At 48.5% G+C, this 18,405-nt stretch overlaps 1 protein-coding gene across 1 annotated transcript; it reads left to right on the top strand.

The window, feature by feature from the left end:
- The first annotated feature begins 5,166 nt into the window (after positions 1 to 5,166).
- RPS14 (ribosomal protein S14) lies at positions 5,167 to 9,735 on the top strand. The gene is made up of 5 exons (XM_068959988.1): positions 5,167 to 5,531; positions 6,903 to 7,053; positions 7,987 to 8,148; positions 8,791 to 8,867; positions 9,628 to 9,735. The coding sequence occupies exons 2-5, from the start codon at positions 6,905 to 6,907 to the stop codon at positions 9,693 to 9,695; spliced, it is 456 nt and encodes a 151-aa protein (XP_068816089.1). The 5' UTR covers positions 5,167 to 5,531; positions 6,903 to 6,904; the 3' UTR covers positions 9,696 to 9,735.
- The last annotated feature ends 8,670 nt before the right edge of the window (positions 9,736 to 18,405 follow it).

Consider the following 18,405-nt stretch of genomic DNA (forward strand, 5'->3'; position numbering starts at 1 on the left):
AGAAAAGCTGCCATTTTGAGGGGCCTGGAGCCTGAGGCTGTTGCCTATCAGCACTGCGAGAGCCCTGAGTTCAGACCTCTGCTCTGTTCCAGGACAGCAAGAGTTCAACCTCCAGGAATAGTTTTGGCCTCTTTCAGGTCTGGTCTCTGTTTTGAGACCACCACTGAGGCTGTCAGTCTGGTGGCGGTGTTTAGTGAGTGGCTCGTGGGAACCAAACAGAGCCACGGGAACAATAATGATTTTCAAGTGCCAAAAACTCCTGCCTGCAGAAAGCCCTGAGCTGGGGGTTTCACAGGTCAGGCCAGTGGCTTCCCACTGACCCGATCCCAGCCAGAACCAGTTTACATCAGGGCCAAGCCTGGACAGGATAAAAGGTCAAGAGCAGCATTTCCATTTATGTTGGCTCTCAGGCTCGCTTTTTGTTTAGTCACTGGCTGAGTTATGAATTCCGCCTGCAGCGTCACTGTGTCTGTGGGTTTCCCATGGGCTGGGGAGGCTATTACCAAGGAGCAGCTGGAATTTTAATTACCCATTAAGAGCTAAATCTGGGGGATTTCTTGATGCAAACACACATCGTCTCTGGCACTGACCCCACCGTGGCCTGAGCATCCTTCGCAGCCAGGCTGGAGGATGCATTCCTTCCAGCCACTACCGGGTGCCTCCCTCATCACTCATCCCAGCCTGGGACTTGGCTGTCCAGCAACAATGGGAAGGTCCTCAGTCCTGTCCTTGGCAGCTAGAAAAGCCTGCTCGTGGCTGGCGTTTGGGCCCCGGGAGTGTTTTGCAGAGCTGGCAGTTCCCTTATCGACTCACCAGGACTGGTGCAAAGCCTGGAGCAAAGAGAAAGAGAAGGATTCGCCCCTGAGAGTGGAAAAAACACCCATCCCGCACAGTGCCTTGAACGACTTGGTGCAGGCTGCCTCCCAGCTGCTGTGGGCAGCATTGGATTTCGATTTTTTTTTTTCTTCTAGAAGCTCATCTGGAGCCCTGGTTATCTCAGCCTGCTACTCCAAAGGGAAGGCTTGCCCGCTTCCTTGCATCTGTTTCACAAAAATATCTGTAGGCTGGTGCGAGCCTCATGGAGGATCTTTGCAGTCTGCTCCACACTGCCTTCCACACACACACATGGTTCCTCTTTGCAGCCCTCCCACTCTGCCCTGGGAGAAATCCATCCAGCCTAGTTCGCAGCCCTGCTCCCCGTGCACCCTTCTCCTTCCTCATGGCTGTTTCTCAGACAGGCCACCCACAAGCACGAACACTACGGCACATGGGGCTGCCTGCAGGCTGATGCTGGCTGACCTCTGCAATGCTCGCCTGCTGCTAGCGGAAACGACCAGCGTCCCCACAGGGCCCTGGATGATGAGGAGCGGGAGAAAAGGCCAAAGGAGGAGAGAAAAATTCTCAAGGAGGTGAGATTCAGGGTGGGGGGAAAGGCAAACGGAAGGAAATTCATCCCCTCAAATCAGCGCCCCTCAAGTCTGAGTAAAAACAGGGTGTAGGAGAGTCCCTGCCCTCGAGACTTGGGCTAGAGCAGAAGGCAGGAAAATGACAGGTAGGTGAAAGAGAGAAACAGCCTTGCCCAGGCCATGAGCCTCCTCTTTCCCCGCTGCATTCAAATCAGGCCTTGGCCAGCGTCATTGGAGCCAACAGCTGGAATTACAGCAGTCCCGTTGATGTATATTTTAAGAGACTCTCATTCAATATTCAAATAGGAAGATCCCTGATGCAGCACCAAACTGCTAACGAAGAGAGGAGCAGGCAAGGGTAACCCACCGGGTCAAAGTGGGTGTTATCTTGGTGGCTGGGAGCACAGAAAGCTTTCCTAGGGATGAAGCCCAGCACAGTGAGGCGCGAGAGAGCAGAGAGACCTCATGGACCAAACCTCTTCTCCTGGTCACAGCTGAGAACTGCATCCTGGAGGGACCTTGGATGCTGGCCTGAGAAGGGAAAAGATGCCTCAAAAGAAGAGGGCAGCCTCGCAGGGCATATGGAAGCTCCCCTAAGAAATGCAATGCCCAGAGCTGCTCAGCTCTCCTGACTGATGAGATTCCAGTGCCAGATCTCCCCTAGATTTTGCTGTAATGATTTTGCCCAGAACCCTTCCTGTCTTCCCTTTCACAGTCCCACACTGTCCTGCAGCCAGGAAGTTTTCTGTCCAAGCGCCCTCTGTCTCCCACAACACAGTGTCTGAGCACATGGATTAAGCAGAAGCCTGCCTCTCCTGTCCTGTGATGCAAGGAGAGCCACCTTCATCCCATCACTTCCCAGCGCTCTCTAGGCTTGCTGTTTTTTTCCTCCAGCCCCCTGGGGCACCCAGTTCAGCAGGAGCATCAGAAGCAGAAGGCTATGCTATATGAGCGATTTGGCGGCAGACACACTCATTGCACCAATCTCTTTTCATGTCAATGTTTCCGTAGGACAAAAAAGCACCAGGCACCGGAGGGGGTTCAAAAGTTTCCCATGGACCAGCAGTGAATATTCTCATTCAAAGAGAAGTGTTGGGCCCTCCGTGTAGAAGTGTTTTCAGGCCTTTGGATCGTGCAAAACCTTCCAGTGGGAAAACTACAGGCAGCCTCCCTAATATCTCATCTCCAGCCATCTGCTTCTCCTCTGGCCCTGAGTTTCAACCATCTCTGAATACGACCTCCTGGCTGCAGATCTGAATGCTCGTCAGCCTTCCCCACATACGCACCAACCATAAGTTTCTGTGCCAACATCAGGCAGCAGGGCGGGCTCCAGGTTTGCTACCTGCAACCCAGTCCTGCATGGCTCTGATCAGTCTTTGCTTCCACTAAGGGCTTAGCAGTGGAGGCAGCCAAAACCATGGAGGAGGCATTTAGAAACAGGGCAGGATCAGGCCTAGGAAGAATATTGCAAGTCCTATTAAGTCAGGTTCAGTCTGCCTTTTTTCAAAGGTCCTCTTTGATGTTTCCTACTTTTACTCTCCTGAGCCCTATTTAAATCAGTTGGAAACAGAAAACATTCACTTGCTGGATTGCCTTAATGTAAAACTTTACAAATTTACATTCTATTTGCTGTAGAGGTAGAACAAATCTCCCCTGAAAACTGTTCTAGGAGGGAGTCCCTGCACCATCATTCACAGCTACAAAGTCTGTGCCACTTACATCAGCCTTCTGACTTCCCAACAGAGAATCAGGTGTATTAAAATCTTTCCCATTAGCTCCTGAAGACAAAATGCTCCAAAGACTTACACATATTAATATCTCTGCATACACTCCCTTGTGAGCAAAATTGCTGAGGACCTCCTCGTACTCTTACACAGATAAATTTTCTGTGAGAATGACAGAAGTGTTGTGCAGCTGGCTCTTAGAGAAGGGAGTAAGGCAGCTATTAACGGTATTAGAAACCTATTTGATTTCTGCAGAAAATTCTTAACATAAAGAATCATGTACAGCTGGGCTACGTTAGCAGGTAAGCCTTGGCTACGATTCTCCTGGGATCAGAGAGCTGAACAAAGGCGCTGAGAGTCTAAGATGTCAATAGAGATCTTGACTGTAAAGAGTCTCTCTGTTTGGTTTTCTTTAATGGGTCAGGCAAGGTCACTGCACATTAAGCTTGGGCTTTAAGGTCTTAATCGACAGCCTTGAATTGAGTGGTAGCCTTTCTCCTGGATGAAGACATTAAGCTTAGACCTGGTGCTGTCAATAGCTGTGAGTTACCCGATGGCACTAGGGGTTAAGAGCAAAGCAGAGTCTTGCACTCCCCACTTGAAGCCTGTTCTTGCAGAAGTGTCAGACTTTCTTGGCTTCAGTAAGGACAAGATTACCCCCTGCTGCGGGCTTGGTGCCCACTTGCACTGTGGGTGGATGGGATTGGGGTGAAGAGGGAGAAAGGATGCTTTCCTGCAGAAGGACCTGGGACGTTTCTAGTGGATGGGAGCGAAGGCTTCTGTCTGAACTTATTTTACAGACAAGCAATCTAGGCAACTGCTTGGGCCCCCATGACACAGGGGAGAGCTTGCTGCGCTCAGCCGTCCGATAGCAGACTGAGCAGGGAACAACTTGTGCCTTAGCCTCTGCCCAGGGCCGTCCTGGGACGGATGCCAACTTTGTCTTGGGTGAGGACTGACTGTAGCTGCTTGGCCAGGAGGGACCTGGGGGCCCATCTGCATGCAGATATTATACCAATTTCCTTCCGATTGTTTTTTTAAAACCAATTCAGGCCTGCATTTTAAAGCTCTCCTGGCGTAACTCTGTCAGGAACACAGACATAACGATGCTGAGGAAAGCCCTGGGGTGGACGTAGTTATACCGGTATTAAGTGCTTTCTCCCAGTCTCATTTATCTTGCTTCACTGAACTGGAATAAGCTATGCTGGCATAAGCATTTTATACTGGGGGCACTTGCCACATTAGCTACGTTAGCATAATTCAAACGGCAAAACTTGTGCGTGTACACAAAGCCCGAGTTAAACTGATACAAACCTCTAGGCAGCAGTTTCTATTTCAGGTTGGCTTCTGTCAATTAAACCTAGCTTAAAATAAGAGTCGCCTCTCGGCCTTTTGCAAGGGCTTAAAACCCCACCGTAGATTTGAAGCGAGGCTGGTGCCTGTTTGAGTCCGGCTGCCCTGGAGACGAAGGGCAGAGCAGGGAGGGAGCAGCCCGGGGTCTGGGACTGACCATGCCTGGCTCGCAGACCGGGAGCGAGATCGGCGCGTCCCCGCGCCTCTCCCAAGCCGCAGAGCCTGCGGGGCTGCGACCGGCTGCGCCCCGGCTCCGCGTTTCAGCACGGCGCCGGGCGGCTGCGACGGACCTGCTCTCCCCGACTCCGCCAAGGTGTATATTTAAAAAGCTGCAGCTGCTCTGGGGCCGCAGCCGAGGCCAGGACGGTCGGTGTGCGCGAACGGGTGGGCGGTAAGACACAGCCCGCTCCCACCTCCAGGCACACGCTTCGCTGCCAGTTAACAGTTAGCGCGCTCTCATATGGCTCCCGCTACAAGGCCTCGTGCTGCCCAGCACCCCATCACCGTGCGGAGAGGCCACCTCAGGCCGCAGCCTCTGCCGCGGGGCTGCTCCTCCCTGCCGCGCAGGGCCGCCACCTTCCTCGAGGCCCAGCAACACCCTCTCCGCGCCGCCATCTTGGGGAGGGCGCTCTGCGGGAGGGCCCGCCATCTTGGGGAGGGCGCTCTGCAGGGGGCGCCATCTTGGGGAGGGCGCTCCGCGGGAGGCGGGCCGCGCCACCTTGGAAAGGGCGCTCTGTCGGGGGCGGCGCCGGCACCATCTTGGGAGGGGCGCTCCGCGGGAGGCGGGCACCGCCATCTTGGGGAGGGCCGCCCCGAGTTTTCTTTGTGAGCGTTTTTCGCCTTTGAATCGCGGCGGTGCGGTGCGGCGTGGCGCGGCGTGGCGCGGCGGGCAGCGGGAGAGGTTTCTGCGCCGCCAACAAGAGAAACGCCGCTTTCTTTGCAGAAAGTGGCCGCCTCCCCGGCATCGCTTCCGGGTGAGCGCGGTGACCTCTGCCCCCGGGCCCGACCCCCTTCCTTTCCGGTGCCGGCAGCCGGAGCGGAGGCGCAGGTGAGCGCGGGCCCGCGGCGCATCCGCCGCCATCCGCCCGCCCGGGGCTCGCCGCGGCGCTGCCGCCATCCGCCCGGCCCCTCGGGGGGGCAGCGCGCCCGGCGCGGGGGGGGGTGCGGGCGGCGCGCCCGGCGGAGCGCGGCGCTAGGCCGCGGCCGAGCCGGGGGCTGGCGTGGCTGGGCGCCCCGGGCGGCCCCGGCCCGGCGCGGCAGGCGGCGGCGGGGCCGGGGCCGGGCGGGCGGGAGGAGCGGCGCCGCCGCCGCCCCGGGGCTGCGCTCCGCCGAGGCTGCCGGGGAGCGGCCCGGCCCGGCCCGGCTGGCCGTGCGCGCTGCTGGTTTGCACCTCCTGCGCTCGCTGGGCAGCCTCGCTGCTCAGCTTCGTATCCGCGTTCAAGTGGCCACAGCTCAGGGGTTTCTGCTCTGTCTGTTAAGTCAGAGCCACCGAGCTTTGGGGCCTGTTATGTTCAGAACCGCCTCGGGGCGGTAACATCCGTGAAGCCTTTCACGGACTGTATTGGAGGAGGGGATGCAGCTTCCTTGCGGTGGTCGTGTTAGGCCGTGGTTTAGAGTTCAGTGTTCGGGGCAGATTTCTATAGAGGGGGATCCACAAGCTAGTCTTGTGGGTAGAAGTGGGCCATGCCTTGGGGTGACTTTCTTAATGATATCATTATACTTTCACAGAGATCCCCAGTTGTAGCTGCTATTTGAAAAGAGAGGGCAGTATGGAACAAGCCCTCTGTGCTGCAGGGGCAGGTGTTTGGGATTCTCTGCCACCCAACAAAGTGCTCCTAAATGCAATGTCTGCTGATTTCCATGGCTAGGCCTAATTATTAGAGGCAGTCAGTGTATCTGAGCTAATCTCAAGGACATGGTTTAGAAGAGTGATAGCATGTGTAAGAACCCAAGTTAGTGTTTGGGAGTTCTGCAGAGTCAGAGCTTTGTGATAGTACCTGGGTCTGTAGTCATTGGCAGGTTAGATATTTTCTCTGCTTCCATATAGTCATGCAGAAAGGCCCCCTTGCTGGTTATCAGAGATATGATCCCCTTGCCTGGGGCTGCTGTGTTGCCCAGAGACATCTGCGATAAAGCACAGCTTACTCAGACAATTCCTGCCATGTGAAGTGAGGCTTGAGACCCTACTAAACATTTGTAGGTGGAGTGACTGGCCTGCCAGCCTACAGTAAAGCTGGGAATATTTGGGGTTTTTGAAGAGATCTGGTTGTACCCAAAAGTTGCTACTTGAATGGAATTTTGTCATCAGGCACTCCTCTTGCTTTCTTGGTAAAAGGTTGCAGTAGCAGGGAAGTTTGTAAAAACCTTACTTAAGCGCTTAAAAATCCACTGTGACTTACCCTTCTGTTTTCTTATTCAGAAATGGCACCTCGTAAAGGCAAGGAGAAGAAGGAAGAACAGGTCATCAGCTTGGGACCTCAGGTTGCTGAAGGAGAAAATGTGTTTGGTGTCTGCCATATCTTTGCTTCCTTCAATGACACTTTTGTCCACGTGACTGATCTCTCTGGCAAGTGAGTATTGAACACGGGTCACCTCAGTGAGGTACCTGTTTTTTTTCACTTTTGAAAATGGAAATTATGAGTGACAAGAGGCTCTGCTGAAGCGCTTGACTTTCTGCCAAGCTGCAAGATAGATGAAGGGTGTTTGTTTGGGGGGAGCGGGTGCTTCAGTATAGACATGTATATGCATGTGTTCTAGTGTTAACCTGCCCAGCTGTGATCTACCTGGGGTCCAACTGATGCATCTATTTCTTATGTAAAAAGGCTGTTTTGACATGAAGTGAATTGATTAAAGCAAGGGATCTATTAAAAAAAAAAGTTTTAATTTTTAGTGGTCTGTTTCAGTGTAGTTTAAATTAAAAAGGAGTTAATTTAAGCAAAAGCAGTGTGCGTGACTCTTGATATTACTTCTAAAGTAACAGTCTTAACTCCTTTTAAAGAGTCCTGTGTGGAAATTATTGCTTTAGAGACGGTTCAGTACACAACAGTTGACACTATATCATTTCTGCAGAGAGTAGAAACCTGGAAATGTTAAGTTAAATCAGTAGAACATTCTCCTGAGGCGCGACTTCCACCCCATGATGGACAAGTTTCAATGGGCTCCTGAGTCGGAGTATCATCTCCTAGTTTAGTGAAAATCCATTAGGCACAGGTTAAAGAAAAGAGTTTCTGCAGTATGGGAGAATTCCAGGAAGGGCTAAGTTTTAAACCAGTGCAGCTTCTGAGCTGGCTAGGCCTTGCTCTCTCTGCCCTTTGTGTGTGATCATAGATGAGGTGGCTTGGCTTGTTCCTTTGTGATAAAACACTGCTCAGGGTACTGGGTGGCAGCTTATTCATCCAATAGATATGTCAGAACACGTGGTTCTTTCAGTAAATGTGGAGAAGCTGGTTTGGTGGAAGAGGGGAGAAAGGCTGTTTTCTGAATATGTTCTTCTGCTTTCTTAGGGAAACCATCTGCCGTGTGACTGGTGGCATGAAGGTGAAGGCTGACCGAGATGAGTCTTCTCCCTATGCTGCTATGTTGGCAGCCCAGGATGTTGCCCAGAGGTGCAAGGAACTGGGCATCACTGCCCTTCACATTAAGCTGCGTGCTACCGGTGGAAATAGGTACGTTGGAGGGGCTGTGCCCTAGCGTCTGCAGGGCGTGTGTCTTATTAGTGTTTTAGTATGCTGATCGTGCACTTCATGAGAGCAGATTTACCCCACTGTTGTACTTGGAGTTTGCACGCTATCTGCAATGTGCATGCCCAGTGCACTTTAGCAAAGTGTATGCCTAGGATCAACAACCAGTGTGAGTTTCATGTGCACGTGAGGTGAGTACTCATAGAACCACACCAGAATGTACGAAATCAAGTCCTGGTCCTTTCCTCTTTGCCCTGCTTAAGTTGGTAATAACTGGCTGACATGGTCATCTCATACTAAGCATCTAGAAGCTGTTCTAAGTTGGCATCTCCAGTTGACTAGAACTGGGATGTGTTCTCAGCGCCATATTTATCTGTAGTAGGGAAAAGGGAGTTGCTGTCAAACTTGGAGGCACGTCAGCTTGGAATGACAGCAAAGTGTCTGGTGGCTGATTGTGAATGGTTTGGATCTGGGCATAGGAGGAAGGTGAGCTCTGGTATCTTTGAAAACTGGATGTTAAGTTAGGGGAGCAACTGTGTGTATGGTGTGCGTGTTTAGTTCTTTGTGAGCTGGATGCTCAACTTAAGAGCCATTTAAGGGATTACTGGATCTGATGCTCTTTTCCAGGACCAAGACTCCTGGACCTGGTGCCCAGTCGGCCCTGAGAGCTCTGGCCCGTTCCGGAATGAAGATTGGCCGCATTGGTGAGTGGTGGAGGAGGGTGATACATGTGGATGCGTGTGCCACTGCATATCAGGGCAGAGTCTTGCTACCTCAAAAATCAAATTTGAGGTATTATTCAGTAAAAGGAGCTCTGTGTGCATGTGTGCTGCAAGGTTCCTGCTCTTGGTTTGACCGTTCAACTTCAGGGAGTTCCACTTGGCCTCGGTGAATGCCGCTGTAGTTATGATTTCATTTAAGCAGATGTGTCCCTCCTTGGATTGAAGACTCACTAGGAGGTAGCATCAGTTGGCTTTAGCTGCCAAATTCTTGGCTGCTTGATAAATCTCAGCTATACAGCAGGTTGCTGATGGGTTTCTGATGTAAACCTGTTCATGCCCAAACCGTTCATTTACCTAGAAGTATCTTGGTTTAAGGCTGTGACTCTATAAGAAAAGAGTTCCTCAAACTGAGGGAGAGTCCCAAATATTGTCGGAGAGTTCACAAGAAGCAGTAGTGATGCTGCCCTGGAAGTTACATTATGCACACTTTGTTTTAGAAATACTTAGCCGTTTGGTTTTAAGTGGGTGGGGAGATGGGGATTTTTGCATCCTGAGTATTAGAAGCAGCCTTGGATGCCCAGCATTTGGTGAGTTCACAAATGTCTTAACTTCCAAAATTTGTTGACGCTGACTGCTGAGGTGCAGCAGTAGGGTGTCTGGAGATACTGCTTGGCTGGGTGGCTTTGCCCACTGTGTTTCTTAGGTTACTTTTGGAAGGTAACAGTGTTTTTTTTCTCTACAGAGGATGTCACCCCCATTCCCTCTGACAGCACTCGCAGAAAGGGTGGTCGTCGTGGTCGTCGTCTGTAACCAATGCTGCATCTTTCATATTAAAGCTCTCTTACAAACATCTTCTCAAATTTGTATTTTCTTACTGAGGTATGCTTTTTTAAGTTTTAACAGCTTATGCTGTCTCCCTGTCATCTAGGATCCCTATGACTGTAATACTTTTCTGGTCCTCCTGGAAACACTTTAATTACATCCACAAAAGGCTCGTCCTCTGTATCTGGGCTTCCTGTTTGTGTTGGGATTGTTGTTAGTGCATATATAACAAGCTTCTAAAAGCACAGAAATTACAGCTCCCTCAGCTGTTCTGTTTATGTATTTATACTTGCAGACATACTTAAGAAAAAAGGCTCCTTGTTTCCTAGACACGCTCTGGTTTCTGCATTGATATTTACCCTCCAATGAAAATACTGCCATCACTTGGAACATATGCCTATTTCCAGCTTTTTAAATGTACTCTTCTTCAATATCAGGACTTTAAAATCATTCATGTTTTTGTTGCACTTTCTTGACTATAGACAAATTTTAGGCCAAAATAAGATTCATTGGCATATAATATTTGACAAGTATACTGTACGGGGAGTATCCTTTATACTCATGACATCAAGGTGATGGTTAAAATAGCTGTGGCTTCTGTTTTCCAATCAATTTAGCTGAAATTGCCAAAATTCCTCCTGTGAAATGGTGGCTTCAGTCCTCGTGTAGTGCAGTGCTTCTTTTCGTATGGGTCTGTGCTGCCCTGTCATCTCTGCAGCATTGTAGTTAGGTGGGTGGTAGGTAGGAGTTCAGAGGCAGCTACAACAGCTAGTCACGCTTTCTCCCTCTGTTGCAGTTGTGTACTGATGTATGTGTGTACCACATATGTAGTATAGTATGTAGTCCCATACAGTATGAATATCTTGCCTGGCAATGAGCAGGTGAGCTTACCTGGCACTTCTCACATTATTATCTGGGAGTGCTTGCTGTCAGGTTTAAGTGATGAAAATGAGTTTATCTCTCTGGACTAATAAAAAACCCTTAGGATTTTCAGCATGGTTGTATGACAAATAAGAATCACCTGCACAATTATGTCACATTGAGCTATCTATAAAAAGATGTTGGAAGGTGGTGGTCTGGTGCCAGGGGCTCTTTGGCAGGGTCTGCTTCTAGACAATGAACCTTGAGAAACTGCTGCTTTTGCATGGGCTCTCTTATCACACCATGCTGCATCTTAAAGGACTTTACAGGGGATTCCTTTATCTCCCCACCTTATTTATTATCAAAAGGGATGCTGTGGCTGATGGTTTTGTCAGAAGTGCTCTGTTCTCAAAGCAATCTCTCTTCCAGTAAAGTTAGTCCATCAAGCGATTTTCAGTTCTCAGGTGCTAGTTCTTTCACAGTAAAGGGGATGAATCTCACAGCAGAGGAAATGAGACTGTCTGATGTGAAGCCATAGAGGGTTGTCGTTTTAGTAGTTAAAACTATATGGATGCTTGTGGTTTCAGTTAGTCATGGTCTCTTGGAGGTATCACTGCTGTGGAAAAAGAGAGCTCTGCTTGTGAGCAAGTTAAATAGTATTGGGGTTTCTGCAAACTTGCTTAATACAGAACTTCCCCTTCTGATGGAAAAATTCTCTTTGCCCAGAGAGATCTTCCTAAGCCAGCATTTTCTTTAGCATAGTCATGGTGTTTTATTTGTAATTTTACATGTGAATGTGGAAAGGCTTTAGAAATAAACTTCTGTTACTGTCTTAAAGTGCATGATTTGCAATTTAAATCACTATTTGCCTGTACTTGAAATGTTCCCTGACGTTTGTGGAGAAGCTGCTGAAAAATGAGTCCAGCAGTGGTTCAGCCAACGTGGAGCTGAACAAGACCTCATGTAGAGGGAGGGAATAGGGCAGAGAGCTGTGCAAGAGAGCAGAACACTGTGGGAGGTGCACCCTTCCTAATGACAGTTAAACTTACTGTGCTGGTAATACATTATTTTGTCCAAGGTGACATTAATAGGGCTGCTTCACAGGGTACATAGTAGGGGAAAGCTGTCCAGGTGTGATAGAGGATGGGGATGAGATATGTTGGAAGGTGGTAAGAAATGGCAGAAGGGAGTGTGAGGAGTTGGAAGGGGATGTAATAAGGGGGGGGGGGGCTGATAAGTGGCAGAGGCATGACAAGTGGGACGAGGTGACAAGTGGTGTGGGGGGTTATAAATGGTGGAGGGGCATGATATGACAGATGGGGGTGTGGTAAGTAGGAGGGGTGATATGTGGCTGTGGGATGAGATGTCAGAAGTGGGGCATGGTAAGTGGCATGAGGTGTGATCTGTGGCATAGGTGCATGATATGTCAGCTGGGGGCAGGGTGTGATAAGTTGTTGGAGGATGTGATAAATGGCAGGAGGGAGTGATGTGTCAGAAGGATGTGTGTTATGCAGGTGAGGGTAATAAGTAGTGAGGAGGAGGGGGCTGATATGTTGGAAGGACGGTGTTGATAAGTGGTGGGGGGTGATCTGTGGTGTTGGGGAGTGATACATGCTCCATAAGGGTTGATATGTGGAATAGGTGATAGGTAGTGGGGGTAGATATGTGGCCTGGGGGTGCTATGTTGGAATGGGGGTGTGAGGAGTGGTGGAGGGGTGATAAGTGGTGGGGGTGTGATATAGCAGAAGGGGGGAGTGGTAAGTGGTGGTGGGGATGCTAATTGGCTGGGGGTGTGACATGTTGAAAGGGGATCTGGTAAATTGTGGGAGGGTGAGAGGTGGCTGGGTGGTGATGTGTTGGAATAAGGTTGTGATAAGTGGGGGGGGGGAGGGGGATGACACATGACATGTCAGAAGGGGACAAGAGGGTAGGGCAACACAGCAAGGTACAAGCAATCCAAGAGGTTTCTGCAGAGCACTTAGATAACTTTCCAATAGAGGTGATAAAGGAGCCAAAGAGGAGAGGTGCTCTGCTGGACCTCATACGTACGAAGAAGGAAGGGCTGGTTGGAGATGTGAAGGCTGGGGGCAACCTTGGCTGCAGTAACTATGAGATGGTGGAGTTCAGGATCCTGTGAGGGGGAAGCAGGGCAAAAAGTAGGATCACAGCCCTGGACTTCAGGAGAGCAAACTTTGGCCTCTCCAGGGACCTGCTTGGAAGAATCCCATGGGATAGAGCCCTAGAAGGTAGGGGATCCAAGAAAGCTGGTTACTATTCAAGGATCACCTCCTGCAAGCTCAAGAAACGTGCATCCCAATGAACAAGAAGTCGAGCAAAGGGGGCAGGAGAGCTGCGTGGATGAACAAGGAGTTCCTGGCAAAACCCAAACAGAAGGAAGAGGTGCCAAGAAGGTGGGAGCAGGGACAGGCCACCAGCGGTTTGGGGGGGGGGAGGGGGAGCACATGATATGTCGGAAGGGGCTGTGGTAAATGGCCAGGGGCATAATAAGTGGTGGTGCTGGTGAATTAGTGGCAGGGGGTTCGTAATAAGTGGCTGGAGGAGTGGTAATAATATTTGGGGGGTGGTGCAATAAGTGGCTTAGGGGTATAAAACATGTGGAGCCATTCTAAGTTATGGGGGGGCATAATAAGTTGTGGGAGGGTGTAATAAGAGGTGTGGGGGAGTGTAATAAGTGTTTGTGGGGGGGTAAAAAATTTTAGGGATCGTAATAACAGGCCATGGGCCATAATAAGTGGTGGGGGGTGCAAGTCGTTGGGGCATGTAATAAGTAGCCCGGGTGTGTGAGATGAGGCGGGGGTGGTTATGAGTTGCAGGGAGGCATAAGAAACAGCGGGTGGGGGGGTGATTTGTTGGCAAGGGGCCTGTCATGTAGCAGGGCGTGATAAGTGGTGGGGAGGTGACACGAGGCAGGGGGTGATACATGGTGGACGGTGTGAGAAGTAGTGTGGGGGTAATGTGTGGCGGTGGGGTGTGATATGTGCCCAGGAAGGAGTAATACACAGCAGCGGGATGACACGTGGCTGCGGGGTGTGATAAGTGCCATGAGGCATGATGTGTGGCAGAGGGGTGTGATAAGTGTCTGCCAGGGGATGATATGTGGTGTGTGTGGGGGGGGGGTGCTTGCAAGGGGGCATGCAAGGGAGCATGATCTGTTGGGGGTGGGTGTGATAATTGCTGGGGGGCATAATAAGTGCCAGAGGGTGTAACAAGTTGCTAGGGGGTGGTATAAGTGGTGGTGGGGGGGGGCGCAAGAAGTGGCTGGGGGGCATAGTAAGCAGTGGGGACAGTGACAAGTTGTGTGGTGAGGCATAATCTGTGGCCGGGGGTGCAATACGAGAGCAGAGAGCAAAGCGTAATAAGTTGCTGGTGGTTGTAACACGTGGTAGGGTAGCGTAAGGATTTTGGGGAGGTCATAAGAAGTGGCGGCGGAGTGAAACAACTGAGGGGGACTTAAAAAGTGGAGAGGGGGTTTGGTAAGTGGCTTGGTGGCATAATAAGTGGAGGGGGGCATAATAGGTTGTAGGGAGCGTGATAGGTGGTGGGGGGCTGTAAGAAGTGGCTGCGGGGCATAATAACTTGTGGGGGGGCCTTATAACTTCCCTGGTGTCATAATAAATGGTGGAGGCCTAATTAGTTGCTGGGGGGGGTAGTAATTTGGGAGAGAATGTAATAAGTTGTCAGGGGATTTAATAAGTGGTGAGGGGGCATTAAAATATCTGGGGGTCAGAATAAGTTGCCAGAGGGAGTGTTGGGGGCATAATAAATGGCAGGACAGTTATTTGCATTTATTGGTTTTAACTTTACCTTAACTTGTTTTAGCTCTGGTGGGAGTTCAAGAGAAGCAGTGGAGTGGATGCTGTAAACTTATCTGATGTTTTGTATTGAGCAGAGTACTGATGACAGAGGTTTGTGTAACTTCTGCAGGGATTTCCATGGATGCTAGTACAATTAAGTGAATACATAAGCGTTAACACCTTTTGTTCCTTTCATCGAGCATAATGCAGGAGAGCCTTGGGAAGCTGTTAAGCATACAAACTATGCTGCTTTGTCACTGAAAACTGAGTGAGAACGTGTGTGGAGGTGACCTTAAATTGCTCATGTGTGAGGCATGAAAAAATAGCCGAATGTGCCAGTTATTTAAGAGGATAACAGAAAGCCAGAATCCTGAATAATGTAAGATCCACTCGTATTAAAAGTGACCATGTATATCTTGACCAAACATAATCAAACATGCTGTCTTACTTTGTTATGTGGTCTTATTACAAACGAACTCGTACTTTCTTGCACAGTCATAATATAAGCAAACTTCTTGCAGCTACACTAGCTAAGAAAGCTAGTTGAAGATGCCTACAGCAAAGTCACTGAAAAAATCTTGTAGTGTGCAGACGCAGGCAAGTGCTTCTATTGGAAGACATGGACACAAATTTGAATTTCTTTCTAGCAGAAGAAAGCATTTTGTTATGTAATAACTATCCAATTTTAAAACTCAAGTGTGAAATGAGCTCAAAATTGTCTTAAGCAGGTCAACTATTTCTGTTGCTTGTTCTCTTCTATCATTCTAGAACCAATGGAGTAAACATAGTTGGGTTTTTTTGGTTACATTTAGTGAAAAAAATATATTGGAGTAATACTTGAGTCCTTATGCAGTCATACATGCTTTTGTGTCTTGAGGAAATCGCTATAGCCGAACGACAAGATAGGTTTCAACAGTGGTACATTGTTTGAGTTGGATACCTTCTGAAAGACAACCTTGCCCTGAAATAAAGCAACTCCCCTCTTATTATATAATTGAATGAATGTATTGACTGGGAAAGTAATTTATTTTGGAAATGATCTACACAAATCCTGTATAAAATTTAGGTGAAACAGAATCTCTCCCTGAGGAAGAGAAGGGATGGGCTGAATTCAGGGGTGTTCTGCGCACTCGAGGCAGTGTGAGCGAACGGACAGCTGGATGTATCAGTTATTGCTCTCTTCTTCCAAGGGAAGAACAAGACTGTAATCAGAGGGAAGGCTTCATCCATTATGTACAAGAATGATCTTGTTAAATTTTGCTGGCTTTAATTTTGAATGCGGAATTTGCTCAGTTGAGGCTAGCAATCTCTTGAGGTACTCGGAGAGCAACCTTACTTGTACCTCGTCCTAGTTCTCTTCACTATACAAATAAGATTAAGGGAGTATTTGGGACTTCTGTAAGAAAATCCTTGGTATTTGTTCAAGTGTGAAGCTGTCACTGAGACTGTGCATTAAAGCATATGAAGAGTATGATATGGAGATTTTCTTGGTTCAGCTTCACAACTTAGGATTCACTAAGTTAGAGTTAAGTTATGTAGATGAATCAAAATGGTTCTTTCAATTTGCTACATAAAATTCATCAAAGAGCCCTTATAGTGTGTTGCTGGGAGTAGGTCTCTTTTTCATACCTTTATTTATTTCACTACATCAAGTGTAGTACTGAACATGACTTTGTGGGAGAAAGTGTGCAACTACATATAGCGGAAGATACATTTTTAATACCTGGCAAAGCAGCTGAACTTAAGTCATTGGGAAGAATGCTAGGGGGATGATTTTCAACTGATAGACTTAAAAGGGTTCCAGATCAGAGGGAGCTGGGTCAGCTGAAATTATTTTCTGGGGGGAAAGGGACCTTCTAGGTGAAGGCAGTGGAGATTTTTTGGTTCCCCTCTCCCTCTGTCTGAAATTAAGGGGTGGGAAGTGGTGCTTGGCCCATGGGAGTAAAGAGGTTTATCCCTTATGTGGGGTCTTTTTTTTTTTTTTTGAGTGGAACTGGTTTGATTCCTAAAAATAGAAACACTTCTGTGCATGTGGTGGCTGGTGCCAAAATACTCATAAGCTCTTAAAGTTTGTCCTAAACCCTTTGGCGATGCCGAAGGGGTGCTTTGCTACCCCCAAGTTCAGTTCAGGTTTGTGCAGTAATCGTTCAGCATGATGGATATTCCGCAGAGATACAGACTGAGCTTCTGAAAGGGGTTGCTTCGAGTGTGATGCTGTTTTTAACAGGGGGTTGAGAGGAAGATCTTGTATACAGGGAAAAGCAAACTGTTGGGGTTAAGAGAAAGCTTATTTAATTGGAGAGCAAGTAGATTTGATGACTTCCCCCATCACCAGGAGCAACCCATACTTTGTTTTAAAAGTAGATTACTTATGTTTCTTGTGCAAGTCTTCTAAATCCTGTGAGCTTTCAGAGGAATCTCAAGCTGAAGACTCAGATTCTGGCTGACGTGCCCTAAGCTGGTGTCACAGACAGGAGGATAAAAGTGTTTATCGTTTAGCTTAGCTACAAAAGTAAAGAGTGTGCTTGGGCGAAATAGGTTTCCCAGTCACATTACCACTCTTCCCACCACCACACCCACACCCCCCCCCCCCCCAAGTGCAGGAGTTAACAAATGTTTTACATCAGGTGCCAATCAGTCACTGTCAGACAGGCAATGTGCTACAGGACCTGTATGCTTGGTGATAAGCATCCCATCTTTACCTCCTCAGGCTATTTGATGTCCTTCTCCTGTGCAGGAGCAGCATGCTCTTTACGTACGACGTACGACTCGTTTAGACGATTGTATGCTGAGTAAGCAAACTTCCCAGCCTGTTGAGCAGAGATGTTGGCAAATGAATGAAACGTTATGTTTGAGACCACAGTGTGTCTCGTAGTAAGTCAGGGCATGCCTGCAGAGGATTCCTGGGCTGCTTCAGCTGCCTGCTTGAGCAACAGGTCAACTGAAATGCTCGTCTTTCAGAAGACCCGCAGCCTTGTTAGCTCAAAGTCAAGTTATTCCAGCAGGTGAAGCTAGGCTAAGGCACAACTGTTACTGCAGAGTGACCCTGATGCCTTCTGGAAAGTTGTTTATGTTGCAGAAAATGATACTGGTATTAAAGCAGGCACGAATTCTAGTTCGATAGAGTAGGGCATACTTGGTACTGACTTTTGGCTGAATGCTTTATCTTTTACTGTTAGTTGGTAATGATGCTGTTTAGATGAGATGATAGATACAGTGACAAGCTTATCTGCTTGTGGTAATTAAGCTTTCTGGAGTGCTTCTTATGAGACGCAACAGTGGAGCTGTGCCACGCGAGGAAGCTCTGGAAGCAAAACAAATTCTGTCTGGGCAATGAGGAAGACAATGTTAGTGAATAAAACTGACAGTGTGAGCATCCAGTAGAAGCGGTGCTTGCTTAGAGTTTAAGCACTGGAGTGCTGAATGTTCAAGTTGTTAAGGATGAGCCTGCAATTCATTTATTTATGCATGTATTTTACAAATAGCCTATCAATTTTATGTCAGTGATACTGTGGTTGGCTGATGACCCAAGTTCCTATGTGAAGGAAAGGCTAGGCTTAAAAGCGCTGGGTGTGTTAAGATTACTTCATCTAATCTGTATCAATGGCAATCCTTTAGAGGTAGGCTATACTGGCTAAGAAAATCCCTCCAATTGTTTTTATCCCTGTCCAAATCTAGAGGCAAAGTAGAAAAGGAAGAGCTGGCCCTTGCTGCTGAAGCACAAGAAGTTAGGGAATGACTGAACTGAGTGTTTTTGCGCAGTTGTTTACAACTTGTGTATCTAGGTCATGTTTTGTATTTTTTTTTATCATTTAATGACTTTGTTCTGTAGGGAAAAGGTTTTTAGTGTAAAGGATTGATGAGGGCAGCAGATAATCTTCACAGAAGATTAACAGAAGACGTGTAACAACTTGTATCGATGTAGGAATTGGTTTGTCGTGTGAATGTTGTGTGAGATGTGGGAGAATTTGCATGAGAAGTGTGAACTTCTCAGAGCAGTGTTTGACTAGTAGGTTGGAACA

Source organism: Struthio camelus, chromosome 13 (genome assembly GCF_040807025.1).
Source record: "Struthio camelus isolate bStrCam1 chromosome 13, bStrCam1.hap1, whole genome shotgun sequence".
NCBI classification, from domain to species: domain Eukaryota; kingdom Metazoa; phylum Chordata; class Aves; order Struthioniformes; family Struthionidae; genus Struthio; species Struthio camelus.

Coding starts and splice junctions, on each gene's coding strand:
- RPS14 (XM_068959988.1), top strand. CDS start 6,905: ATGGCACCTCGTAAAGGCAAGGAGAAGAAGGAAGAACAGGTCATCAGC. Junction 7,054..7,986: donor GTGACTGATCTCTCTGGCAA/GTGAGTATTGAA, acceptor CTGCTTTCTTAG/GGAAACCATCTGCCGTGTGA. Junction 8,868..9,627: donor AATGAAGATTGGCCGCATTG/GTGAGTGGTGGA, acceptor TTTTCTCTACAG/AGGATGTCACCCCCATTCCC.